The sequence below is a fragment of the Panicum virgatum genome, chromosome 3K (assembly GCF_016808335.1).
Source record: "Panicum virgatum strain AP13 chromosome 3K, P.virgatum_v5, whole genome shotgun sequence".
NCBI lineage: Eukaryota > Viridiplantae > Streptophyta > Magnoliopsida > Poales > Poaceae > Panicum > Panicum virgatum.
In genome coordinates this window covers 783,434-810,116 of record NC_053138.1, presented here as the reverse complement: position 1 = coordinate 810,116, position 26,683 = coordinate 783,434, and the positions used below count along the sequence as shown (strand labels likewise).

The window sequence follows — 26,683 nt, the reverse complement described above, 5'->3', positions numbered from 1 at the left end:
GCAAGGTAGGCATCCGAGATTCATTCCAGCGCATGTACGCCATGAAAATAAATGGTGAAAGCCACGGATTGCGACTCGCTGGTCCGTGCCACAGCTTTCAGACGCCCTGCCTTGCTCCCTCATGTCAAAACTGTACTCCCCTTCCTCTGCCGCCTCCTTTCTCCCGGGCACACGTACTGCCTGCCGCCTCCTGCCATTTCCCACCCGCCCATCCATCCCTCTACCTTCCTTCTCAGACGCCAACACCATGGGCAATAGGATCCATCCGTCCGATGCCGGACGCGGCGGCATCGGGTCGCCGGCCGCCGGTGTACACGGTCTGGAAGAGGTCCAGCATGGGCTTCCAGGGCACCGACGGCTTCTGCGTCTACGACGACGCGGGCAGGCTGGCGTTCCGGGTCGACAACTACTCCCGGCGGCGGAAGCTCTGCGCCGGCGAGCTCTTGCTCATGGATGGACAGGGCACGCCGCTCCTGTCCCTCAGGCCACAGGTGATTACTCTACCATTTCTCAAGCATCATCTAGGGGCAGCAAATGACTTCCTGCTTGTTTAATTAGGAGATGCATGCATTTTTCCCCCTCAGCTTTCAAGAATCAGTTTCTATTGCCTTACTTGATTAAGGCATCAAAACAATTATTGCCAATACAGCACCAGACACTCATCGATTGTTCTTGAGGTTATCCTTTACGGTGTTCTTTTTCTTACCTGTTAATTAGTAGTAGTTTCTTGGAAGCGACATATAAAGTAATAGAAAAGTATCAAATTTATTAATTAGCAATCCTTAAAAGCTTGATCAAAAACTGGCTGAACTTTACAGTCTACTATTAGTGATGAGTTTATTGAATTATTAGTTTCTTGAATCAAAATCTGGAGGTATCAGAAATCTATATGCCCTAAAAAAAATCAGAAATCTATTATTAGTTTCTTGGATTATTATTTACAGTCTACATGCATGTAGTGATCAATCACAAATGTCAACTTTACATTTTTGCTATCTCCTTAATTATTCAAGCTGTCCCATTTAATCTTCTCTTTCCCGGAAAATGACAGCGGTTTAGAGGCCGTCAGATGAAATGCATTTACCCTTAATTTTGTTCAGTGGACTGGTACCTCCAGATTAATTCAAAGATTTGGTGACCTGGGACAAGATTTAGGTGCCACTGAGTAGGACGAATCCAAGGAAAATGAATGCAATCGCCTACCAAAACAAGCAAACAAAACTGCTTTCATAAGGAAAAAAATCGTATACAAATGTCTTATTCTGATGTTGCATATATATATATATATATATATATATATATATATATATATATATATATATATATATATATATATATATATATATATATATATCAAGGTAAAAAAACTGTTTTTTTTCATTATTGTAACAGCTTCTCAGTCTGCACGATCGCTGGAATTGCTACATGGCAACGGAAGAAGAAGGCGTCGACAAGAAGCCGTCTCCCCCATCACAGCAGCAGGTTTTCACGATGAGTAGGTGCTCAGCTCTGAAGAGCAGCGACGAAGCAGAGGTCCGCATGTCAGCAGCAGGCACCGCTGCATCGTCATTATCTGGCCTCAGCTGCAAGCACCCGCAGGCTGCCGCTCCGGCCTACCGGATCGAGGGCTCCTTCTCCAGGAGGAACTGCAAGATCCGTAGTGGCAGCGACGGCAAGGAGGCGGCACGGATAACGAGGAAGACCGCCGGCGTGGCGTCCAGGCCGGTGGCGACGCTCGAAGACGACGTGTTCAGCCTCGCCGTCCGGCCAGGCGTCGACGTGGCGACGATCATGGCTATTGTTGTTGTGATGGACAGGATCTGTCACAAACCATGCACGCCCATGGTGTGCTCGTCACAGTAGAGGTGTAGTCATGGTGAGACAGATATCAAGACAGTGTAAACCGTAGGTGTAGCAGTAGCTGAGAGCCAGACATCAACGCAGCGACTCCTCACTAACCCGTTTTGCGTCTCTGCAGTGTTACCTCCAAGAAATTTAAGTATAGAGCATTTTGGTTTATTAGGTACGCATAATGTGACCTGAGGTTGCTAAGAACATGAGAAAATGGCATGCATTTGCTAGTGCCTAGCCTGGTGGATAACTGAAGCACTAAATTCTAGCCCATCTCTGAGGGTACTCTTGTTTCAGGGACCATGATCATTTTCAACAACGCCACAGAACAATAGCCTCGATTCCCACCACAGAAACAACCACTTGTTAACATTTGTCAAGTACTCCAGGGCAAGAACACGACTACATCCAGAAAATTGCCTGCTGCAGGTTGCCTAGTACATCGGCAATGTCCTGAGATAGCGGCATAGTACCAACTTGCCAGGTGCAAGAAGAAATAGCCACGTATGTCCCAGTTGCCCCCAAATCAAAACTAAACCAAAGCCTGCAACATGTGCATTTTCAACGTAAGCTAAGGCAAGCTTTTCAGAATGCAGCTCACGTCACCGCCAAGGCGCCAAAAACAAGCTCACAATGGGCTCCAGCTAGGAGCATCCCGTGGGAACAAAGTGATCTAGATACCAAGCAGGGCACAATGAAAAGGATGACAACGACTAAACTTAACCAAGTCAAAGATGCAAATCAGTAAAAGTGGGAGCTTTAAGATCTAACCAGTTACAAGAGATGAATTCACCTAAGCGTAAAGCAAGCCAAGTGTTAACATTCAAGACTAAGCAAAACTGGTGCATTCTTTAGATTCTTGCCGCATCAATTGGGATCAACGGATCATAGCCTCTCTACCCACAGCACGACAATAATAAAAACGAAGAAAAGAAAGTGCAAACCATGTTCGATGATTTTCAAACAGAACATTTGTCAAGAACTTACAATCAGAACCATCAGCATGGAGCCATGGAATAAAGTTTAACCAAGTCAGCCAGAGATCGTCAGAGTTCTGGAATTCATGAATCAGCTTAACTTTTGACGTTTGGACAGAAGCACGGAAAACAGAAGCACCATGTTAAGAGGCAACTTATTCAGTGAAAAGGCCACTGCCGGCCAAGATTCTCCAAAGCACAAACATAATGGATAGTCGGCACTAGGAATAAAACTTTAGCTCACCGCAAAATAAGTACACATACATCTTTCTGTCCTAATCCATTTTATTTAAAACAGTATCAGTTTAACTATTAGCTGTGACTTTTAAAAAAAAACTATTAGCTGTGTAACTTGAGTCGTTCCAGACTTAAAGCATACTGAAGACAAAAATTTCCACTGAAAGGATTGATGGGGCAGATCTAACTACATAATATCGATGTACTTCCTGAAGTAGACCTATTATGAACAGAATATTGCCGTTGAACAATTTGAAAGGAGGAGGCAATCTCAATTCATGTCAGTGTTTAAAATGAGAAAAATATAAAGGTCATATGATTCTATAAGATACCATAAATTTTCTCCTTAGCCCTGAAGTATAACTTTTACTTTTACTTTTTGTAGGGTTTGGGCTTCAGAAAATGATTTAGCCAAAGTAACAAATGACCATAGTATTTTTGTACACTACTTGTGATTTGTGAGTCTGAGTCATAGCCAGAGCTACCAATCACTAATGGCTGCCTAATTTGATAACTGAAAATGGCTAAATTGTATATCCTCACTTACAGAGCTATGATTTCATAAAGAGAAAATTTGCAGTAAGGATATACTTCATCCAGCAAACACCTGATGCTCTGTAGTACATTAAAACTAGTTTCTAATCTAGAAGGTTTGCCCGTAAGAATGCAATCCTTACAAGAGATGACTATTTCCCCATAGTACACAACATAGCACATTAGCATCATTCTAGTTCACACCACTGAACATTAGTCCAACACCATATCAGTTAAATGATATCTGGATTGCAACAATGGAGAAAAGGCAGCAGCAAGGCTTATTTATGAAAACAGTCAGATCAACCTAGAAACTAACTACTATAGAAGAGTTAATTCTAGGAGAAAAGAGCACGGTACTCATTGGCCTCATGAGCCATTTCTTCCATGCTTCTATCTTTTCTCTCAATGTCCAGGTCAAGCTTCTCCTTCAATTCTTTCTCTTTCACATCAATCTATTATACCAAGGAAAGGGGTAAGCTTTATTTGATCAGATGTCATAATAAAATAACCACATTGATGGAAAACTATGCCACGTACCGCATCATATATTTCATCATTTTTCTCAAAATCCCCTTTCTTCCTCGGGATGACATGAATGTGGACATGTGGAACTGTTTGGCCAGCTTGAGGACCATCCTGGTAAGTAATATCACTTGTTAACAAGCAACATCATGTTCGTCATTCATAGAATATAACAAGAACTCCAAAACAAGCTCCAAAGGTACAATTAATAAAAGAGCAAAAAAAAAAAAGAGTTAGCATAGGTTGTATACTTGTATGACATAGTATAAATATATATGATATTCTCCACAATGTTCATCATTCTGACATTTTAGACATTCAAATAGGACACTACTTTTGTATTGCATAAATTTGGGTCATTGAGTACTGAAAGGATGAGCTCACTACAACAATAAAATTGAAGCATATATCACACCTGAATAGCAAAGGTAAGTGAAGATGCTTTATGATACTGCTCAAGACGTACACCGACTTCCTTTGCAGTAACCCATAAGTCACACGTCTCATCAGAACTTAGATCAGCAAATCTTTTCACTTCACGCTTGGGGCACACAAGAACATGTATGTATTGTCAAGGGGAAAAAATGATGCATATAGAATAATTTTTTTTTCTCAATATGAACCCCACTCAAGTGGGAGCCGCCTGGCACTGGGTCTGCCCTTTAATATGTGATGCATCAAACTTCAAGTCGAATAAAACTTGTGTGTGATGTGACCTCTAAAACAGCTGAAAAACAGGTGTAAAAAGAAGAGAACCAATGCAAAGGTTTCGCGGAAACTTCCACTGCTCAGTTTATTTTCTAGAGTCATATTTGTTTTCGGGTGCTCTTCATGAACCTTACCGAAGTACCAGCAATCCATTAATTAGTTGTCTGCAGAGACAAAGGCGGTATTGGAATGTGGGTGCACAGGCATGTTAGTGATAAAAACTGCCCAAAAATTAGCTTCCAAGAAAGTGTTGTACCAGCTTTACTGAAATAAAAGGATATGACCTGCATAAGAAAGGTTACATGGTTAAGAAAAATCTGCAGAACCCTAACTGATAAAAATGAGATGCAATGTGGTAGTTTCCTTTACACAGCCTAATTGCAATGCCCATGAGGCCATGACAAGCTCTAGTCGCTAGTGTCAGGTTTCATTCATCAGGGGAACAATCTAGAATGTAACTGTAATGGCTTCTCCGGTAGGCAGGGATTAGATCAAGTAGCATCAAATTGCCGGAAAGTTAGTTCAAATTACCATTTAAGCAGAAGGCATTGTCCATAATCCTTGCCTATCGAAACAATCCCCCCTAATGGTACGGTAGTACACTGGCGCCTGGCTGAATTTATTATTAGGAGAGGCAATGGCTCCCAACAAAAAAAAAGAGTTTTATTTAGCATTTGGGACTCAGTGTTTGATCAACGTAGCTTTCATCAGCCACGTTTGCGCAAGAAAGATGAGGAAAAGTTGCCCCTTTATCTCGCGATGGCTAATGTTCTAGCACCAACAAACTAAAAATGATTGCTACGGCGTAGGGACTAGCAGTGAGCAAATGTCGGAGCGTGGCGGCAGGTACATGATCAACCAAGCAAAAGCATCGGCAAAGGCGAAGTGAAAAGAGAGTGGGGGGTATTACCAGGGAGGAGGGGGCGGAGGTTGACCATGGCGTAGGAGAGGGGAGTGGCGTGGAAGACCTCCCTGGCATCGATCTTGTAGGGCCCGAACTTGTAGGTGGTCTCCATCCCCGGCGGCGGCGGCGGCTGCTGAAAAGGGGAGGAGGAGGCGCGCGGGTTGCGGCAGGGGGTGAAGGAAGCGAGGAGGCGGAGCGACTGCGACTCTGCCTCTCCGGAGAGGAAAGCAAGGCAAGGACAAAGCACAGTTGTGGGCTTCGAAGTAAAGTGGGCCTAGATTTATAGGCCCATTCGCAAGTTTGTTCCCCCTCTGCTTGGGGCGCGTCTTTTTCTTTTTTATATTTAAAAAAAATAAAAATTTCAAAATTATATGTCGGTTTTGAAAATTTTCGAAAATACCCCCGGTCGCCCGACCCAGGGGCGACAGGGGTCCTGTCGCCCAAACAACGGGCGATAGGACCTTAATGTAATTTTTTTTGAATTTGCAAAGAGGTCCCTGGCCGGGGGGAGGGGGGCCTGTCGCCCCCCCACGGGCGACAGGGGGCCTCCCACCCTATATAAGTCTCGGCCTCCATTTCCTTCTCATTTGAGCCCAAAAATTGCACCAAAAATTCAGAAAAAAAGAGAGGGGTGAGGAGAAGAAAAACGGCGAAACTCTGCCGAATTCCGCACTTGTGATCTACCGGTAACTTCCGTATGAATCCGTTGATATTGTATAACAATTTAATTTAATTAGCGGATTATCTGAATTAGATTTGATGCTTTAGAACACTCGTTTAGTATTACAATTTCAGTACTATTACAGACTTATTTTTAAATTAATTATGAATTAGAATAGAATTATGACAGTACCTTATTGATATTGCAGCATAAGGCAATGACTGCCTCCAATTGTGGAGGATTTTCATGGACCGAAGAAAAATCTAGTATAATATTTGATATCATGACCCATCTTGTTATCAGTAAGAAGTTGGATCTGTTAGCGGATGGTACGATAGAGATGGTGTTGTCCAAAGTAGTAGAGTTTAAAGATTTGACATTATTTCGAGGTATTACAACGCAAGATGTAAATGGACACCTGCTAGAATGTCGGAAGATATACACGAGAGTATGTGAACTAACGAATCATCCTAATATCATTGGATTCTTACAAAGTTCTTGTAAGATATGGATGCGACCAGAAGTGTATGAGATGCACATTAAGGTAACTCTCATTCAGTTCTAATCTCGTCCGTCATTTGGAATCCATATGTTTGAAACAGTAACATTATTGTTTAATTATATGATAGGATTACCCCGAGGACACGGAGTTGATTAACAAATCGATACCAAATTTCCGTAAATTGGTATGTATCTTCGGTGGAATTATGCCGCAAACTAGGCGAAGAAGGTGAAGAAGATCTTCGGGTGATAGTACTTGGCCTCCACAAGAACAGATGACCGGAGGTTCGTCAAGTCATGCTGCAGCACCTCAAGCACCAAGTTGTGTTAACTTGGATGACAACATGGATGACTTCATGCCCCGCAAACCATGGCCTTCAACACATGATGTTCCTTCCCTTGTACATGAACCTAGATCCAGAAAAGAGAGAAAGGGAAGAGGGAAGAGGTTCATCAAGTCATGCTGCAGCACCTCAAGCACCAACTTGTGTTAACTGGGATGACGACATGGATGACTTTATGCCCCCCCAAACCATGGCCTCCAAGTGTAGCAGCACCGTCCAAATTAAACCGGCTTAAATGCACTAACCATCATCTTAATACTTAATCAAGTTACTGTGCACTTAAAACGGTGTAACCTGACAGGCTGTCGGGTAAAATCCCGATTAAACTACTGTACTCCAGGATCACAATTGCATTTAGACCCGTACGAAGACGAGCACAGGTGTTACCAGCACACAGAAATCTTCAAATTAATTTACAACACAGGTTTTACATAAAGTCTTAAATACAAACAACAGAGTTCAAACGCACAGCGGAAGTTTAAAACTGAGTTCGAAATACAATACGATAGCTACGACGACGATAAAAGGTGAGCTCCACATCCTGCCAACCGATGTGACGCCAACCTGCCCAATCTTCACGGGGAAGACGGGGCCCACTCGACGGTCCAACCTGGAGGAAGCGGCTGTCCAATCCAGGACGCACAAATCTCCTCGAAGTCCGCCGGGACACAACTTGCTCAGAAGGGTTACAACAACAACCCTGAGTATACAAATACTCAGCAAGGCTTACCCGACTCGGGGTATACTTAGCCCATTACCTAGACATGCAAAGCTTTTTGGCTCTGGAGTTCTTTTGCTGAAAGGCTGCTAGATGTGAATCCTTACTTTCAATATTTTAGCTCCATTTAGTATATCAAGTATTAACTAAGTTCGCCTATTCATCTAAAACACACATGGTGGAACAGATTATCTTTTAGTAACTTCCAAACCAGTCTTTTCCAATATGTTTTCATTCCACTTTCTTACTACGATGTGACAAAGAGATCAAGGCTCTCATAACCGCGAGTCACGGCGAATCGATCCGATTTAACCTTGCAAGGTGGACCTAACTCACACGACACATGTAAGCCCCGTCGGGCCATGCGCGTCAACTGTTTCCACATTACCACGGCATCTGAACTACGCCTGCTAAAACCCAGGTGATGGGCCCCTCGCAGTGAACTCCCGGAGAACCTGGAGGCGGCATCCTATCCAACACCCGCCAACTCCCACGCCCAGCGTAGCATGGCGGAATTCAAATCACCGCTGTAAGGTGGTACACAGCTTACCGGTTTCGACTACCTCCTACTTCCGGTATGTGGTTAGTACTGTTCAATCCTCGATCAGCACTGCCAACAATGGAACGGTCCTCAATCGACACAGGCGGAGATTTCTTTTCATCCATTCTATACCAAAACCAACTCATTTCCGCCCGGTCTCCATTTCTCTTTACTCAACAAATCATTTCAAGCCAAAGCTAAGGGATCAAGATCCTAAACTCGCGAGTGACAGTAATCACTCGACTTCTACCGAAATCCTATTTAGCAAAGCAATTCTATCGACACCTGCATACTAGTATAGGCCCACGGTACCTAGTGAAACATGCATACTATGGTTCCACTCAACTCCTAGAACATAAATGCACAATACTTAAATAAACATTGAATAATTAAAATAAGGTTATGCTCCGGGGCTTGCCTTGCAGGTCAGCGGGGTTAACTAGGTCTCCGGGGGCGTGCTCAACGGTGTCCTCCTGCTGCGCTCCTGCTCGTGGCTCCTAGACCGGCTCAGCAACTAGCTCGTGGACAGCGTCGTTCGTGGCGTCTACACGAATAAAATATGTCATGCAACAGATAGGACACAGAGTAATGCATAAGAGCTTATGATGCGAAAACAAAGTTCAAACATTTAGCCTAAAGTGTTTCCTTCGAAAACAACTACTAAAACGACTTAGGTTAGCATGGATTAACAGGAATTTGCTTTGCATGCATGAAACAATTAACTAACCCTAGCAAGTAAACGAAGTATAAATAGATCTACCCAAAAGCGCATAGCAACAGGCCATGAAACTTTTACAGTGGACTACACATGAAATGAGTAAGCCACTGCGAATTTTCCATAATTTTTAGAGCCATAGAACAAGTGGTACAAAATAAACTAGGTTAAACACAAATTGAATTTTTAATCAGAGAAAAAGTGATAAAATGCATGCCTAAGTATTTTTCCTCTGAAGAACATGATTTTAGAAACCTAACAAAATTTGTTTGGCATTTTTCGCATTTTTCTGTGAATTTCTAGGCAATTTAGAATTACCAGCCGAAATAATTGAAAGAAAAACATAAAAGAGAGGGGGGCTGACAGCCGGGCCCCACATGGCAGTGGGCGCCGGCCCAGCTCGTCCCCCTCCTCTGCTCTGCCCCGTGCGGGCCGGCGCCCACCGGGGCGCGCCTGGCGCGCGCGCGATGCGGCTGCTGGCCGGCCGGCCGGCGGCGCAGCGCTGGCGGGCCCGCGCGCAGGGGCCCGCGCACCCGCAGCCCGCGCGGAGGCGGCGCGAGGCGGGGCGACGCGGCGGCGGCACTCCAGTCCAGGGGCGGCGGCGACTGGCGGCGGCGGCGTGCGGCGTTCCGGCGGCGGCGGCTTGCGGCGGCCGCGGGGTGGGGCGGCTTGAGCTCCGGGGAGGCTAGGCGGCCCTAGGGCGCGCGGCAGCGGCGAGGGGCGGCGCCCAGGGAGGTCCGGCGGCGTGCGCGCGGAGGCGGCGGCGCGTTCCGCGGCGGCGCGGCAGCGAATCGACGGCGGCGCAGAGCGGATTCGGGTGGGGAAAGCCGGGGAGTGAGATAGGGTTGCGGCCGAGCTCACCGTGGATCGATTTTGCGCGGAGGAAGGCCGGAAGGGGGTCGTCGACGTGAGGGCGAAGCTCGGGGTGGAGCTTCACGGAGGTCGACGATGGCGAGCGGCGGTCTGAGCTCGATTTCGGCCGGGGTAGGGCACGGTCGCGTTCGTGGAGGGATGGACGAGCTTCAGGGCGAGGTTGCGCAGCTCGTGGCGCGATGAATCGTGGCAGGGAGGCGAGCAGTGGCCGGTGCGACGAGCGACGGCGACTCTGCTCGACCTAGCTCCGCTCGAGCTCGAGGATGGGGATGGAAGGGAAGAACGGGACGAGGCAGGAAGGTTCGAGGGCGTCCGCGAGGTGAAGAGCGGCGCTCACACGCGATGGCCGACGCGTGGAAGCTCGCCGCCGGCCACAGTCGCCGATATGGCGTCGGGCGTCACAATGACGAACACAGTGGAGTCACTGTTTCTTCGTTTAAATGATTTTAGCCCGAGTTTGACTAGTTGAAACTCAAATTTTCATATGGAACATGAAATTTGGCCAAAATAAAAGTTGTAGAGAAAAAGAAGATCTACAACTTTCGTTTTGGGCGAAAGTTGATTTGGAGCTCGGATCAAGGACAAAAACGAGATCGAACACAGCTAAGTAGATGTTTACTATGCAAACACGATTAGCGTTAACGACGAATTTGAGTTCACGATTAGCGAGTTAACTCTTGATTAGCGAGACGACTAACACAGGGGTGTTACACCAAGACATGATGTTCCCCCCTGTACATGAACGTAGATCCAGAAAAGAGAGAAAGGGAAAGGCAAGAGGTTCGTCGAGCCATACTACACCACCTGCAGCACCACCATCTGTCAACTGGGATGACGACCTAGATGATTTCATGCCATGATCTATAACATATGATGTTCATCGGTTCAAGATGTATTCGCATTTAGTATTGGTAATGTTGTATTATGATTGTATGTATGTCTCGTACCTAACTTGCATTCACTGGATATGTACATAATGTCGAGTTTAAATCGTAGTTAGTCCTAATGGAGCAGCGAAGCATAAACATACCATCTATCGTATGTGATGGAAAATACGAGAGTGATCAGAGGCGAATGTTGAAGTGTACAAATAAGCGGTCCACAGCTATCTCATTACAAATAAACATCAGAGATACAAACATCGGATATATCTAACCACCCCTAGGGCGTCGGACCCTCTTAGCCCTCAGCTGGGCACGGACATGGCCCTCGGAGTAGGTGTGACGATCCGGAGACCTCACCTGTGGCTCAGGACGCAAAAGGGGCTGCGGTGTCTGCTGCTGAGAGATCCCAAGTGGTGCTCCTCCTAGCTGTGAATACCCCAAGACATCGGGGTCACCGTGCGCGCCAGGTGAGTCTGGAGTCAAGCTGTCGAGTTCCTCTAAGGTGGCGCCCTTGTTATCTGGAACAAACGTACTCGAAACAAACCCTGCGTAACATATAAACGTAAACCAACATATGTTGTGTGATAAATTAGTGAGTATATTGTGAGAGTGTTTTGTACCAACTAATTTACTACTACGTAACTAAAGTATCATTAAACTCCTACTTAAATGGTTCTACTATAGCACTAATTAAATTAAATTACTATACAATACCAATGGAAAAATACATAAGCTAAATGTACTAACCTGCAGATCACAAGTGCGTAATCCGGCAGGGCTTCGCCGCTTCCCTTCTCCTCACCCCTCTCTTTTTTTCTGGATTTTTGGTGGAATTTTTGGGCTCAAATGAGGAGTGAATGGGGGTAGAATGCTTATATAGGAGGGGAAGGGCCGGTCACCCCGGGGGGGCGACAGGTCCCCTTGTTGCGCATGTGGGTGGGGGGCCCGGTCGCCCGAGGGGGGGCGACAGGCCCCCTTGCACCCGCGCGCCCACGGCCAGGGACTTTGTTGCAAATTTGAAAAAAAAAATTACATTTAGGGCCTGTCGTCTCCCTATAGGGCGACCGGGGTATATTTTTGAAATTTTTCGAAATGGACATATATTTTTGAAATTTTGATTTTTTTTAAATATAAAAAAGAAAAAATCGCGCTTGGGGCTGGGCCTGCAGTGAGTCCCCAGATCACCCCCATGTAAACTTGCAGCCCAAATAAACATTAGCTACAAGATGAAAAAAAAACAGATGAGCAGAGCAAAAGCGATGCAATCCAAGGGTGCATCAATCCGTTGACTTGCTGCTGCTACGATGCATGCAAGCTCAAAAGTGATGAGCAGAGTTGGATAGAGAAGGTGGAAGAAAGACGAAGTCAATCTAGCTAGGATAGGGACCGCCGGTATGTATGATGCAACATCCACTCGCATGCAAGAAAGGCAAGCTACATGCTGTAAGAGCATAATGGCATTGTTTGTTGAGTTGACATGCATTATCTATAAGTTGTCCTGCAGTGTGCTTCCAAACACTAGCTAGCAAAATATAATGGTAGTGCATGCCGCGTCGGTTTTCCATTAATTGAATGGTGCATTGTTGCATGCATATGGAATTATTTTGTCAAAGGTGGTCCAGATTAGAGTTTCTATAATTTTCATACGAATGTGGTTTGTATAGTATACGTTGCCAACAAAGTAAAGAGTCCTCATGCAATAGAAGTCAAACAGCCAGCAGCAATCGATCAGGCACTAACCGGACGGCTGCGATAAAAAAAAGTTTATCTAGCTAGCTAGAGAAACTTGTGTAGCTCTGTAGTTTAGCATCTGGACGCTCATACTCCAAAAGGTTTTTCTATTCCTGCACTACCGTTTCAGCAAGTGCTAGCTTAATTAGCCCATCCCCCAATAACTGTCTTCTCAGTCAGGTGGAGTGGAACAGCAGACTTCAGAAGAAACTGATGTTCAATTTTGAAGGATGGATTTCGTACAATATAATAATGGAGCATGTTCAAATTCGAGTATTCAAGAAAAAAAAAACTGTGGGCATGCAGTGATGATATTTGCAGATGGTGGTACACAGAAAACTATCAAACAGAACACAGATTTGTACTCACTCTGTTCGCTGTGCTGGTGCTGGAGGTTGCTGCTGGAGTGGTGTGAGAGAAAAACACTGCTGGCTGGCTGGTGGCTAGAGGCTGCTGCTACAGTAGTGTGAGAGGAAAACACTATTAGCTGGTGCTGGAGCAGAACAAGCGAACAGGGTGAAGTATGTCAATGAAGGACCTATGCTACTCGTAGTGACAATACTGGTCTGGTACGTATAATACATTAATACCTAACATGGGCTATGTTGCGCTCTGCCTGCGACAGTGACAAACAACAGCGTCGTTGCAGTTGCATGCAGCTTCGATTCAATGTATGTATGGAGGATGACTGCATGTACCGAGACCTCGAATGGATTATTGAAATATATAAAGATGGGAGCAGAATAATCTCGGCAGAATATATATATCTGCTTGGAAATGTGTAACCACCCCAGCAGCCCACGGTTTCCTGCAAGCTCATATCAGAGCAAGACTAATAATATAGCCAATTTACTGGCTCTAATGTTCATTGCAATTTTCTCTTAGCTAGTACTCCCTCTATACTCAAAATAATTGATGTTTAGGACAGTGACACGGTCTCCAAAATACAATTTTGACTTCTTATTTCTCTAAAAATATTTATCAAAAAGTGATATATGTATACTTTCATAAAATTATTTTTCAAGACAAATCTATTCATATAATTTTTATATTTTCAAATTCAAAAACTTGAGAGTTATTCATGATTTATATTCTCAAGATTTGACTCAAACCTTGTCCAAAACGTCAATTATTTTGGGTATGAAGAGAGTAGTTAGCTGTTCAACTATTAATGCATGGCCCACTCATTTCTCTCACAAAATTTCTTATTTTTTGTGTCCCAGCTGGTGTAAGTTTATATTTTATATTATACTTGCTCTTATTCAGCACCCATGCATCTGCAGGTTATTTGTACGACTAGCTAGCTAGCTGCAGAGTTCCAGAGTAGTCCCAATAGTCTCAAGTTAGTACAGTGTGCAAGGGAGCTGCATTTTTTTTTTGTTTTACAAATCCCAAGTACTTCGAAGTAGATGATTAGTTGCAAGGAATTTATACCAATTCCAAAGACTTTAATAAGCCCATCTGCACGAGAGTCGCACCAAAAAATTCGTTTCAAGGGCGCCCATAAGAGCTAGCAGCATCCGAACGCGGAACACCTCCAAGGATTTATATATATATACTATCCTTGAACAGTCCTATACTATTATCTCCGTTCTAAATTATAGTTTGTTTGATTTTTTCGACCCCAACTTTGACTACTCGTCTTATTCAAAAAAATTGCACAAATATCATCAAATTTAAGTCATAGGACCCGACCCCTCTAGTTATATCCATTTGCTCGAACATTCTTTACAAACACCGGATAACATTCTTTAGCTAATAAGATGAACATGCATCCATATCAGTAGAGAGGAAAATAAAGTAGAACTTTGAGGGCTCCACGCAGCCATTAAACATGGAACGGGTCTAGAAGATGATAATAATAATAATAATAATAATAATAATAATAATAATAATAATAATAATAATAATAATAATAATAATAATAATAATAATGGGAAAAAACGACCACTAATCATTGTAGAGCAAGGCCCTTTCCTTGTACGTGCATTGCATTCCCTGGTGCGCCCATGTCTTCAGTTGGTAGCTACACATATATAAGGGGCAAATAGGGATGTCCACCAATATCAGACAAAAAAAATATGAATATGTTGGTAGAAGCCACCGGATCAGCATGGTACTGTTCAAACTTCAAACATGTGAGCTCAAGATGAAAGACTAGCTATCTATAGTATGCTACACAAGTTGAACATACTTATATCCAAATAGACCTAGACCTAGCTGATAAAAATATCATATCAATATCTTTATTGAACAATAATCATTGGAGCAAATTGTTGTATCGGCAAAATATTTAGCAAAATTCAAGTGTGTGTGTGTGTGTGTGTGTGTGTGTGTGTGTGTGTGTGTGTGTGTGTGTGTGTGTGTGTGTGTGTGTGTGTGTGTGTGTGTGTGTGTGTGTGTAGGATATATTGCAGAACTCACACCGTATCTGGGACTGGGATTTCTTAGGCAAATGCATGAATTGTGGAGTTTTGTTACTCCTGATGGTAATGCTAGACCGTGGCACACTCGGACACCTTTCGCCTAACATCTAGCGTAAGTGTTGCAGTATATCACATCAAAATCCTTATCGTATCTCATGATCTCTCAGCTCAATTTCTTCATAAGAGTTGGCGGTGCGTGCATGCATTGCAGTGTCTATGTTGTGTTCGGTAAAAAGAAGAACAAAAAAATCCTTATGCAGCCTAACAAGTCATGACGTATGCCGTCACAAAAAGGGCAAAGGTATATATGTGACTGTACAAAGCAGTAGATGTGACGCCTGAGAAGGTTACCATGCTGTCGATTTGGAGGGCAACAACTTTGTTCTCCACACCATTTGCGCTAGCTAGCCATATATGTAGCTTAAAGTTTCCTTTTGCTTTTATATTTGCCGATCGACCATGCATTATATTATCAACAGGGACAGGTACTCCTGGGAATGGATTGGATTTAATCCAATATCCAATTGGATTTAAGCACCAAATTTAGTTGGATTTGGACTTCATTGGATTTGGACATCCACTGATTTGAATGTCCATTAGCGTTGGATAGTGTAGGACAAAAACAATGGATAATCCAACTTGAATTGGACTTCCCTCGATGTAACGCCCCGATATTTGCCGGGGTCACCAAGGCCAATTTGGCCACGACACCGCCGAACGACGCGCGCGTTCCGCGTGTCCCGTGTTGCCGCCGTGCTGCCCCTTCCTTCTGCTGCTGCTCGCCCACTGCCCTCTCCTTCCTCTCCCTTTCTTCTTCCTCGAGCAGAGCTCGAATGAGCTCGTGCGGCTCCCGTCCACCGGCCAAATCCCCGGCCTCCGCCCCACCATCTTCAAATCGCCGCCAACCGAAGCTCCCTCACCTCTCTAGCTTCCTCCTCAGCCCCTCTGACATGAGCCCGACCGCCGCACGGCCGGGAAACAAGGATTCTCCGGCCGCCAGCCATCCATGGCCATCGAGCTCCACCTCGACGTGGAACTCCTAGCTCCGGCCACCATTTTCTTCGTCTAGCGGCTCAAATCGAAGCTAGGTGAGGCACTAATGCTCATGCTCTCCTCGTTCTAGCGCGTTCCACGAGTTTCCGCGCTCGTTTCCGAGCCATGCCGCCGCCGGCATGCTGCTGCTCGTCGCGAGCCGGGCGCACGCGCCCCTGCGCCGCACCGCCGAGCGCCCCTACTCCGTCCGACCCTAATGAATCCTCCCATGGCTTCCCCGTCGTCGACCCGCCTCGCCGTCGGCGAGAGCGCCGCCGCCATCACCGCCTGTGGTACTGCTCCCGTCGCCGGCCCTCTCCGGTCGCCCCCAACCCCAACCAAGCCCACCTACAGGTAGTCCTCATCGCCCTCATACTCCCCCACCCCTCCCTCGTCGCCGGGAAGCATCCCCATCGCCGGAATCGTCGTTTCCCCTTGCTGCTCTGCTTCAACTCGCGACTAGGGACTTCGTGCAGCAATTGAAACAAGTGCAGGGGGGTTTCTGCATTGTCATAGACTCATATGAATAGTATTTCAGGGACTAAATCGCTTGAAACTTTGAAAATCCATAGAAAATAGTAGAAAAATCGTAAAATAGCAAATTAAGATGTTTTGGAATCCTTGTGAGTAGATCTATGCAGTGGAATCATAATATGATGGGTGTTAGTTGAAAATATTTGCTGTAAAAATAGATTTATGCTTGTTAAGGTTTTAATGCTAGTGTTGCTTGTCTTTTTCATAACTGCAGTTATATTGCTCTAAATGATATGAAATTTTTATGGTAGGCTATTATTGTGATGTTTGCACTGTGGTAAAAATATCAAGTTAATTGAGGGTAGTATGACCGAGTTTTTGATTTAACTTGTTGAATGCTAAGTAAATAGTTTATAAATAATAGAAATGTGTAAAAATGGAAAATGTGATTCCATTGCCCTTATATGATGTTATTTTGGTCTAAAAAATATAATATGGCCATGTGTTTATAGAAAATATGAAGTTTTACATTTAACTTGCTCTCACACGATTAAGTGCAATAAAGATTTGTCTGTTTTATAATCAATAAAATATAAAACCTGAGCATGTGAAATTTATGCAGTAGACTATTAGGAGTATTGGTGATCTACTGTGATTTTGGTAGAATTTATTGTGCACTTTACATGTATGATCATATATATATGCCTATATGTCTTATTATCTAAATAAATTAAGAAAGGCTTTAGATAAATTAATTTGGGGTTGGATGCTATGTTTTCTGGTGATCATAAGTCATGTATAACATGTTAGATATTGCTCATGCAACTCTTGTTGAAGCTTGATATTATTTGTATGTTTGCTAAAGCTAGCTCATGACCTCATGCTTATGGATGCTCAGTCGTGACCTTGTGTCTGTCTTGCTTGCTCTTTTTGATGCATTGTCTATTGTACCTCTGTGCATTCATACATATGCATTATTGCACCTCATTTAGGTACGATAGATGAACCACGTGAAGGATGTGATATTGGAACCAAACACGAAGACGATGTTTGGTGGACATATCCAGAAGAGGCAAAGAACCAGGAGTACATGCTTGGACCGGAATACTCGCCAAGCGAGTGTCATCTAACAAACACTGACCTAGTGTTAATCCCAGGCAAGCCCCGGAGCATAACCTACTATTTTAACTTATGAAATGTTATATATATTTACTTGATTATGCATTAAGTTTCTAGGTGTTGGATGAAACCCTAGTTGCATGATTCCTAGGTTCCATTGGTCGGAATACTAGTATGTATATGTCGTTATCCTTGCCGTGCTAAAATTAGGATTCGGTAGAAGTCGAGTAATTTACTGTTACTCGCGAGATATATGATGTCTTTATGACTTGGTTATGGAATATTGGAATATGGAGGAAAGGAAAAGAATTGGAGACCGGACGGGAACTGTCTAGCCCCGTCTGTGTCGATTAAGGACCGTTCCGTTGTCGGCCCTGCTGATCATGTTTGATTTGTACTAACCGCATACCGGGAGTAGGAGGTAGTCGAAACCGGTAAGCCGAGTACTGCCTTGCTTCGAAAGTACAGGAACCCGCACCCAACTCCTGGGGTAGTTGAGTAGTCGCGGAGAAATGGGGATGCATATGTTTACTTTTGGTGGTCTCACGTTGAGCTCGGTTGACCATATGTCGTTGGGCTGGTTCCTGTAGTTCGAGGCGACGAGGGGAATGGTTGGTCCGTATGGTCCGACGGGGCTAATACGTGCCGTGTTGGTTAGGTCCACCTTGCAAGGTTAAATCGGATCGATTCGCCGTCAGTCGCTCTCGGACATGAGCACCTTGATCTCCGAGTCACATCGTAGTAAGGAAATGAAACGAAATGATATGATACATGTTGATGTTATTTAATCAATTATGTTTTCACATTGATTGTTATAGATCTGCAAATCATAGATGTGTAGCAACTTTATAACTATAATTTGGAGCTAAAATTTTAAAATTAAGGATCTACCCTTAGATGCTTTTCTGCAAATAAATCCACCAGCCAAAAAGCTTTGCATGTCTAGATATGTGGGCTAAGTATACCCAAAAGTCGGGTAAGTCTTGCTGAGTATTAGTATACTCAGGGTTTGTTGTTTACCCTGTTTCAGGCATAGAAGCTAACCAGGATTCGCATCAGTGGGCTCGATGTGACGTCCTCACGTGTTCATAGATATTGTTTTGTTTTATTGGTTCTCAATCAAATTTCCTTCTCTCAGGTCATATTCTCTTCCGCTGCTGTCACTTATTTTATGTAAATTCCAAATTTAAAGCTGTTTTGTAAATATTTATGTTATTTCTAATTTTGTGAAATTATATTATGCTGGTACCGTCTGTGCTCGCCGTCGCGCGAGACTTCTGGTGTGTTTCGATCGGCCTGTGGGTTGGAAACAGGCTGTCAGGTTACACTTAATTAAGCTAATGCGCCTGATGCGTTCAAATGATGGCCATTGCGCTTAATTAAGCCGTTTAACTTGGCGGTTCTGTCACACTCGACACACACAAATAGAGCCGAGTAGCACACCTCCTTCGCATCGCTGCGCGCCTGTGCTCCCCTCGCCTTCTTGTGCATGCATGAGGACCAGGTGGGACTCCGGTGAGAGGTGGCCTTGGAGGCCGGAGGAGGGAAGGGGTGAGCGTGAGCTGTTGCCGGCCATGCATGGGGGATGGAGGAGGGTGTGGGGCAAGCAGGAGCCCTCGCTGCCCATGGGGGCCAGAGGAGGGGAGCTCACCTTCTTGTTCATGCATGAGGACCCAGGTGAGACTCCGGTGAGGGGTGGCCTTGGGCGCCGGAGGAGGGGAGGGGCGAGCGGGAGCTGTTGCCGGCTATGCATGGGGGCTGGAGGAGGGGTGGGGCGAGCAGGAGCCCTCGTTGCCCATGGGGGCCAGAGGAGGGGAGGGCGTGCAGGAGCGCTCCATCTCGGGGTCGCCGTGCCTAGGTGTGGGACTCCAGTGAGGGGCGGCCATGGGAACCAGAGGAGGGGAGGGGCGAGCTGGAGCGCTCCATCGCGGGCTCGCCGGGCCCGGATGGTTCACCGGCGAGCGGCGGTCGGGGGTCGGGATGGTTGGAGGAGGGAAGGGGAGGGGCACTGCATGCTGAAAGAATTTTTTTTTGAGACACATGCTGAAAGGATTGATTTGGATTTTTTATAGTTGGATTGGATGCTACAAATTCTGTTTTGAGTTTGGATTGGATGAGGATTTTTTTAGTTTGACTTTTTGTTGGATTCAAACATTTGGATTTTGGATGCCAGTCCATTCCCAGGAGTAGGGACAGGAATAACTTTAACGGGGACATGAATAACTTTGCAGTGCATCTCTATCTTGAGTAACGGAAGTAGTGGATTAACAGGTCGGAAGGGAATGCGGTGTGGGGCCGCGATCCAAGAATAACTTCTTCCACCGAATATAATGCTGCATGGCTAGCTAAGAAATGGCTCTAGCTAGCTAGCTGGTATATGTAATTAAGAAAAACTAGTCTATCAACCCGTGCTCCCGCAAAGGCTATTAGAGATATCTAATAATTATCTATCTCACGCTCTCTTAACCAATTAAATATTCTATTTCAGTACTGCAAAGATACATATTTATCATTATATAATTGTAATAAATGTGATAGGTTTAGTTACTAACAATTTGTTCTCACTTTGCATCACACCTCCATATATATTTGATATGTGTTTAATTGAACACTTTGTTTGAGCTATGTAAACAATATGAAAATTAGTATTTTTATATCTTCTCTTGTATATGAATATATGGTGACAAACACCTTATGGTTAGTATATGCTCCCTCCGTTTTAAAATGTAGGTCGTTTTGACTTTTCTAGATTCATATATTTTGCTATGTACCTAGACATATGTTATATTTAGATGCATAACAAACACTATGAATCTAGAAAAGTCAAAACGATTTACATTTTAGAACGGAGGGAGTATGTTTAAATAATAATAGGAATAATAATTTAAAATTTTATATTGATGCACTTTAAAATTTTATTATAATAACATAATTTTGTTTCAGATTTGGGGTTGATTTTAACTTTTATTATGTTATTATTGGATAATATATATAAAAAAATGAGGGAGGAGGCAGCAAACACAAACAGATAGAGAAACAGAGGAGGGAGGAGGCATGGGCCATGGCCAAGGTGCACCCCAACGCCGTCGCACCAGCAGACCCCGCCGCTGCAACCACCACCACCAGCAGCCGAGCGCCCCAGGAAGAGACGCCGGCGGCGGTGCTGCTGACGGTGTGGCGCAAGTCTCTCCTCTTCAACTGCCACGGCTTCACCGTCTTCGACGCCAAGGGCGACCTCGCCTTCCGCGTCGACTGCTACGCCTCCGCCCGCCGCCGCGCCGAGGTCGTGCTCATGGACGTCGCGGGCAAACCGCTCCTCACCGTCCGCCGCAAGAGGCTCATCAGCAGCCTCCTCGCGGAGCACTGGGTCATCTACGACGGCGACGGCACAGCCAGCAAGCCGCTCCTCTCCGTCCGCCGCCACGCCAGCCTCCGGTCGTCGTCCAGCAGCAAGACGCTGGCCTACGTGACGCCCCTGGGCTCTGCCGCCGCGGAGGACTCGTACGTGGTGGAGGGGTCGTACGGGCGGCGGGCCTGCGCCGTGCGCGACGCCCGCGGGGACGCGGTGGTGGCGGAGGTGCGCCGGAAGGAGTCCGTGGGCGACGACGTGTTCCGGCTGGTGGCGGACCCACGCCTGGGCGCGCCGCTCGCCATGGGCCTTGTCATCGCCCTCGACGAGATGTTCCGCGGCGGCGGCGGATCGGCGCGGTCGCTGCTGCGCAGGACCTGGTCGGCCTAGTTAGGAGGCCAGGCCATTATTGTTAGCGGCACGGCAGGCAGCAGAGTTTTTAGCGTGCTGGCTGCAGCAGCAACAGCAGAGAGAGAGGTCAGCTAGCTAGTGCGCCGTGCGAGCAAGCGTCGTTCCTCTTCTCTGCAAACAAAATGTACAATTATTGATGCAATCCAACAAAACATGAATCGATCCTTCAAGAGCAGCGCGATGGATTGAATGGAGGAGATGAAGTACAAATCTTGATATATTGTTGAGTTTTGATACTCGACCAGGAGATTGATAGTGATATGAAATTATTAACTTCATTTTCAGGATATACTATATATATTGAAGCATAGCACCTCCCTTTATTTATTACTTTTGTGGGAGAGACGACAAGTCATGTTACAGCCTCACGGCAGTGGATGCTGCGTGGGTTTTCCATTGACACTGAAAATGAAATTAATTTCAAACTAGAATCTTCAGGTCGAGTATCAAAACTCAACAACATTTTCAGGCCCTGTTTAGTTCCCAAAAATTTTTCTACAGTATCTGTCACATCGAATGTTCGGACACATGTATGGAGCATTAAATGCAGTTGAAAAAAATAACTAATTACACAGTCTAACTGATTAACACGAGATGAATCTTTTAAGCCTAGTTAATTCATGATTGGACATTATTTATCAAATAACAATGAAAGTGCTATAATGTCAAAATCCAAACATTTTCGCGAACTAAACAGTGACATATCTAGATTTGATGATATGATGCTCCATGCACATCTAGGCGCACCATAAATGTACTTGCTTGAATAATTGCATGCATGAATTATTTATTTGCTTGGTCAAACAGATTAATTAATAAACTACTCCACCTAGCTAGCTACTTGCGCAAATTAATTAAATTAATTACTACTAAATAAAAGGAAGCTAATACTAAGTGCGCATCAAAGAGTCAACAGGTGCTTTTCAACCACTACTAGTACTGTAGGATCGTCACCAACCTGGGATAAAATAAAAGATGCAATGCAACTTGTAGGACTGGAGCCTGCCCACACACAGATGTCACTTGCGTAGCGTGGAGCTCCAGCCACTATGGGAAACAGGCGGTTTGCGAGTGTCAGGAACACTCGGCAAAAGCCTTATTACACTCAATAAAGTCTTTGCCGAGTATAACACTCGGCAAACAAACTGACGGCGAAGCAACCTTTGTCGAGTGTCTTTTTCTCGGGCACTCGGCAAAATAAAGCAACACTCGGACAAAATAAAGCAAAACGGCCGGCCCAATTACGGTTTACGTCAGATTTGCCGAGTGTCAAACGGAAGGCACTCGGCAAACACAGACTCTTTGCCGAGTGTCAGATCACATGCACTCGGCAAAGCTTGGGCCTTTGCCGAGTGTTTTTCCCTTGGCATTCGGCAAAGCCATTTCTCAGGAACCTGGAAATGGACGCTTTGCCGAGTGCTAAGGTAAAAACACTCGGCAAAGGTAATTCTTTTTTGTTTTTCTCTATTTTCTCGCATATATGAGCTCCCTCTTGCATAAATCAAACATAATATTATATAAATACATCCCATGCAAAGGCAACAATTTTTTTTTGTTTTCTGCCTTTTATTTCCCAAATAAGTTTTACTATATTTTTTAAAAGTATAATTTCAAAATACCATCTCAAATAACTCAACAGTTTCTATTTCCTGTTTCTAAGAGGGAAAATCTATTATTTTATGTAGTTATACCTTAAATTCATTTAATTTCATCTAATATTCTTATCTAATAAGTGTGTAAGTAAATTTGTTTGAATTTTTTTTGACAAATAACTTTACTAGTTCACTAAATAGCTCATATTTGATGCGTCAACGAAAGAAATCTCATTTTTTTCATGTAGTATATATTCAAATTCAAATTACATCAATTTCATTAATATATAAGTAAAAAACTTTAATATTATCAAATGGACTCAAAAAATAACGAAAATTTAACATAAAACATTCCATCATGACTATTGCCTATACAAAAAGTTTTGAAGTTAAATCTCAATTCGATCATCACTTCTACTCAAAATCTTAACGAATGAGTCACAACTCTCTGCAACTTCTTCGGAGATGCTTCGTCTTCTAACCAATGTATGTGACAACTTTTGCAAAATATTCTCAATTTTTTTCCACAGCCTCCACTTATGATATCATGATAGCATGACAAATTTCATAATTTTCAGACTTCTTTTGAGTTTTATAGAATTTAAAATCTATTCGGCCACACATTCTTGAGCATGTTACGTGAATCATATGTTTGATTTTTTTTCTTTGAATAACTCTACAATGCGTCAAATTGGACTCAATAACATGAATATCATTTTTCCATTTATTCTACCACATTTTGCAGTTCTAATTTAATTTTTTCCCAATATATCCATTTAATCAATTCAATTAATTAAATATAGTAAACATAAAAAGGGAAATTTACCAAATTTTGATATGAACTCTGTCACATCGTGTAATAACAAAGAAAAAAATTTGGAGGGCGGAAGAGGAAGTTTTTTCATTAGTTTCCCGAGAGCAACAAAATACACTTGACAAAGACACCTTGATACTGAGTGCAAAAGATTCGACACTCGGCAAAAGAGCCTTTGCCGAGTGCCGCAAATAGACACTCGGCAAACATAACAGGGGGTGGAGGCACAAAGGGTCGTAACGTAACAGGCGTGCGACGCACGTGATGGTTTGCCGAGTGTAGTATGGATGACACTCGGTAAAGTTTTTTTTTTTTGCCGAGTGTCGTCTTGTAGGAACTCGGCAAAAAAATAGGTTTGCCGAGTGTTGTCTTGTAGGCGCTCGGCAAACAATATGTTCGCCGAGTGTCCACCTTTCGCTGAGTGCTTTTTAGAATACACTCGGCAAAGACGTTCTTCGCCGAGTGCTCGATTTTTCGCACTCGGCAAAGCCCAGACACTCGGCATATGTGCGATTTCCGGTGGTGAGCATGTGGAGTAGACACATGGCAGCAAGCTAGCTAATTAAGCTTGGGTTGTTTGGATGCACTGCTGCTTGCTGTAGGAGGCTAGGATTTAATTTGTGAGAGCAGCTAGGGTGAGATAGATGGCAATGTTAGTTAGTGTATATCAGAGCTGGCTGGAAGCAGATCGAGAGGTAGCTCCAACTGATCGATGCCATCGTGGCATCGCCATCGGTACGAATGGCTGCTCTAGTATACAGTACATTGCTTGCTTGCGACCATCTATCTGAATATCTGATCGATGACATCTGTGCATGCATCCATGCATGTGTAACCTATAGAAGATGTATATTGTGAAGAAGGGGCTCTGTACTTGACTAGTAGTTGTAGTGATGGTTTGGAAGAACTTGGAAGGGGGGCATTGCATTGGCTCTGGATCGGTGTTGTCCCCTTCTAAGTTTACATGTCGCGTGCTGTCCCCATCCATATGAATATGATGGTCAGTCTAGTTATAGTCTGTTCATGTTGTAGATCAACTGTTTGCTTGCTTGCGAATTGCGATGATACTAGATAGATACATCTTTGCATGTGCAACAGTTGCTAGCCACTGCTCAAGGACATGTGTCGTCATACGGAACGCTTGCAGTTGCAGCTCTCAACTCCGATCCAATGGTATGCAAACCCACCCCCCGTCCGGGTTCTGAGAACGGAACGGATCTTTATCACTCCTGGACTGAAGCGTCCTTCGTCTCCACTAGAAAACCTCGCGGCATTGCCGATTCACCAACCGTCCGGGTTGGTGAATCGTATTTAGAGATCAGCTGGTCGCTGCACTGTTCCCTTGCGCGGGGATCGGACAAATTAACAAGGCCAAGAGTTGAAGCACGCCGCGTGCGTGTTCCTTGGTTCAGGCACCGGATCCGGATGCAACCAACTCAATGGCCGTACATGGCTTTCAAAGAGAACTGCACAATGGGAAAATGTGTAGCCGCCCGTGCAGCCCCGTCCGAATCCATGGATCTTTCATTCCTTCCCCTCTGTCTCTCGCATTGAGGGTTTCAAAAACCGGACGGGAACGCCGGTTTTTAGATTTTTTTTTTATGTTTCCGGTCCGATCCGGGAAGGTAAACCGGGTCCGGTTTTTTCTGGTGCACTTCAACAGTCTCTCCATATATATATATTCAAAACGTTGGATCGGGTGGGCCAGCCATTTCCATGGCTCCATCCATACCATACACGCGTCAGCAGCAAACAGCTAGTATCGCCGAGAGAAAGCTCAAAGCAGCATCCAGCCATGCATGTTCATTATTAGAATCTGCGAGTGGTACCAGACAAAAAGGAAGTGGCACATGCCACCCTGACACACACATTTTCCTTTCTTATCTGGACTCCTCTCGCTAAGACGTCATTGATCTTTCACACTATTTCTGGTAGATATCAAATTATTTTCGTGTTTATTTCTGCAAATTTGGTTTGTGGAGAGTAGCATGTTGCCAATATAATAGATATATCTCATGATGAATCAAATAATATTTATTTAGCTTTATTAATATTTTTTTAATAATTTTGATTGAATTTAAATTAGTTTGTCTTAGAAAAAATCTAAAAGAATACTTGTTTCAAGACAAAGGGAGTAGGAGTGCGTGAGTGAGCGAGTTTCCACATATATGTTTCAAAAAGGGGGGGCATATACCAGACATAGATAGATGCACCGTTGAAAGAAGTGTTTTTTTTTGCAAGTTTGAAAGAAGTGATTTTTGTGATATAGAAGTAAAAGTTTGATGTACATAACATGTTGTGTGTGTTTTGGATAGCAAATAGAGAATGGCATGGCATGGCATGGCTTATAGAAGCAGGACGCGTGCGTTGGTCTTTGTGGACCTGTGCTAGCTTTGGAGGTGACCAATGACTTTAGTCGATCCCTAGGACATTCTTCGTTATCTCAAAGCTTGCCTTTTGTAAACATACTGTGAGGAAAGTGGATGGGTGGGTGGTGGTGTGCGTGGGCGGCACTGGCGGAGCCAAGTGTGGGCTAAAGTGGGTCACAGCCTCTTATTGCCATGCAAAAATTCCATTAGATGAATAGTAATTTTGACACTATTTATTAGTTTAGCACTTCAATTACAAAAACCGCCCCCCCCCCCTAATTCTTTGATCCAGCTCCGCCACTGGTGGGCGGCGAGGAATGAATTTGGCAGGCAGCATATACAAAAGCTGAGACAAATAAAGAGGCTAGCACTCAATTAAAAAAAAAGGTTAGC

General features: G+C 44.3%; 3 protein-coding genes and 1 long non-coding RNA gene across 5 annotated transcripts; 3 read left to right on the top strand and 1 right to left on the bottom strand.

Moving 5' to 3' along the window:
- Positions 1-31: 31 nt before the first annotated feature.
- Positions 32-2,124, top strand: LOC120696569 (protein LURP-one-related 5-like). The gene is made up of 2 exons (XM_039979524.1): positions 32-491; positions 1,393-2,124. Exons 1-2 carry the CDS (start codon positions 33-35, stop codon positions 1,861-1,863), a joined length of 930 nt encoding a protein of 309 aa, XP_039835458.1. The 5' UTR covers position 32; the 3' UTR covers positions 1,864-2,124.
- A 1,514-nt stretch (positions 2,125-3,638) lies between these two features.
- LOC120696568 (bifunctional bis(5'-adenosyl)-triphosphatase/adenylylsulfatase FHIT-like) lies at positions 3,639-5,956 on the bottom strand. 2 transcript variants are annotated; one of them, XR_005684221.1, is made up of 5 exons: positions 5,743-5,933; positions 5,089-5,116; positions 4,540-4,996; positions 4,140-4,238; positions 3,639-4,054 (listed from the first exon to the last, which is right to left on the bottom strand). XR_005684221.1 is itself a non-coding variant. In XM_039979523.1 (4 exons), the coding sequence occupies exons 1-4, from the start codon at positions 5,846-5,848 to the stop codon at positions 3,938-3,940; spliced, it is 471 nt and encodes a 156-aa protein (XP_039835457.1). In that variant the 5' UTR covers positions 5,849-5,956; the 3' UTR covers positions 3,639-3,937. The 2 variants fall into 2 exon arrangements, 1 of the variants encoding a protein (XP_039835457.1); XM_039979523.1 differs by lacking the exon at positions 5,089-5,116 and having other exon boundaries at positions 4,540-4,686; positions 5,741-5,956.
- A 9,924-nt stretch (positions 5,957-15,880) lies between these two features.
- LOC120696567 lies at positions 15,881-17,794 on the top strand. The gene is made up of 2 exons (XR_005684220.1): positions 15,881-16,516; positions 17,629-17,794. It is a non-coding gene; the product is annotated as an uncharacterized LOC120696567 (long non-coding RNA).
- Positions 17,795-20,632: 2,838 nt separating this feature from the next.
- Positions 20,633-21,823, top strand: LOC120696566 (protein LURP-one-related 8-like). Its single transcript, XM_039979522.1, has one exon. The coding sequence runs from the start codon at positions 20,817-20,819 to the stop codon at positions 21,492-21,494; it is 678 nt and encodes a 225-aa protein (XP_039835456.1). The 5' UTR covers positions 20,633-20,816; the 3' UTR covers positions 21,495-21,823.
- Positions 21,824-26,683: the final 4,860 nt, after the last annotated feature.

Coding starts and splice junctions, on each gene's coding strand:
- LOC120696569 (XM_039979524.1), top strand. CDS start 33: ATGTACGCCATGAAAATAAATGGTGAAAGCCACGGATTGCGACTCGCT. Junction 492..1,392: donor TCCTGTCCCTCAGGCCACAG/GTGATTACTCTA, acceptor TTATTGTAACAG/CTTCTCAGTCTGCACGATCG.
- LOC120696568 (XM_039979523.1), bottom strand. CDS start 5,848: ATGGAGACCACCTACAAGTTCGGGCCCTACAAGATCGATGCCAGGGAG. Junction 4,239..4,539: donor CACTTACCTTTGCTATTCAG/GTGTGATATATG, acceptor ATTACTTACCAG/GATGGTCCTCAAGCTGGCCA. Junction 4,055..4,139: donor ATGATGAAATATATGATGCG/GTACGTGGCATA, acceptor TTGGTATAATAG/ATTGATGTGAAAGAGAAAGA.
- LOC120696566 (XM_039979522.1), top strand. CDS start 20,817: ATGGCCAAGGTGCACCCCAACGCCGTCGCACCAGCAGACCCCGCCGCT.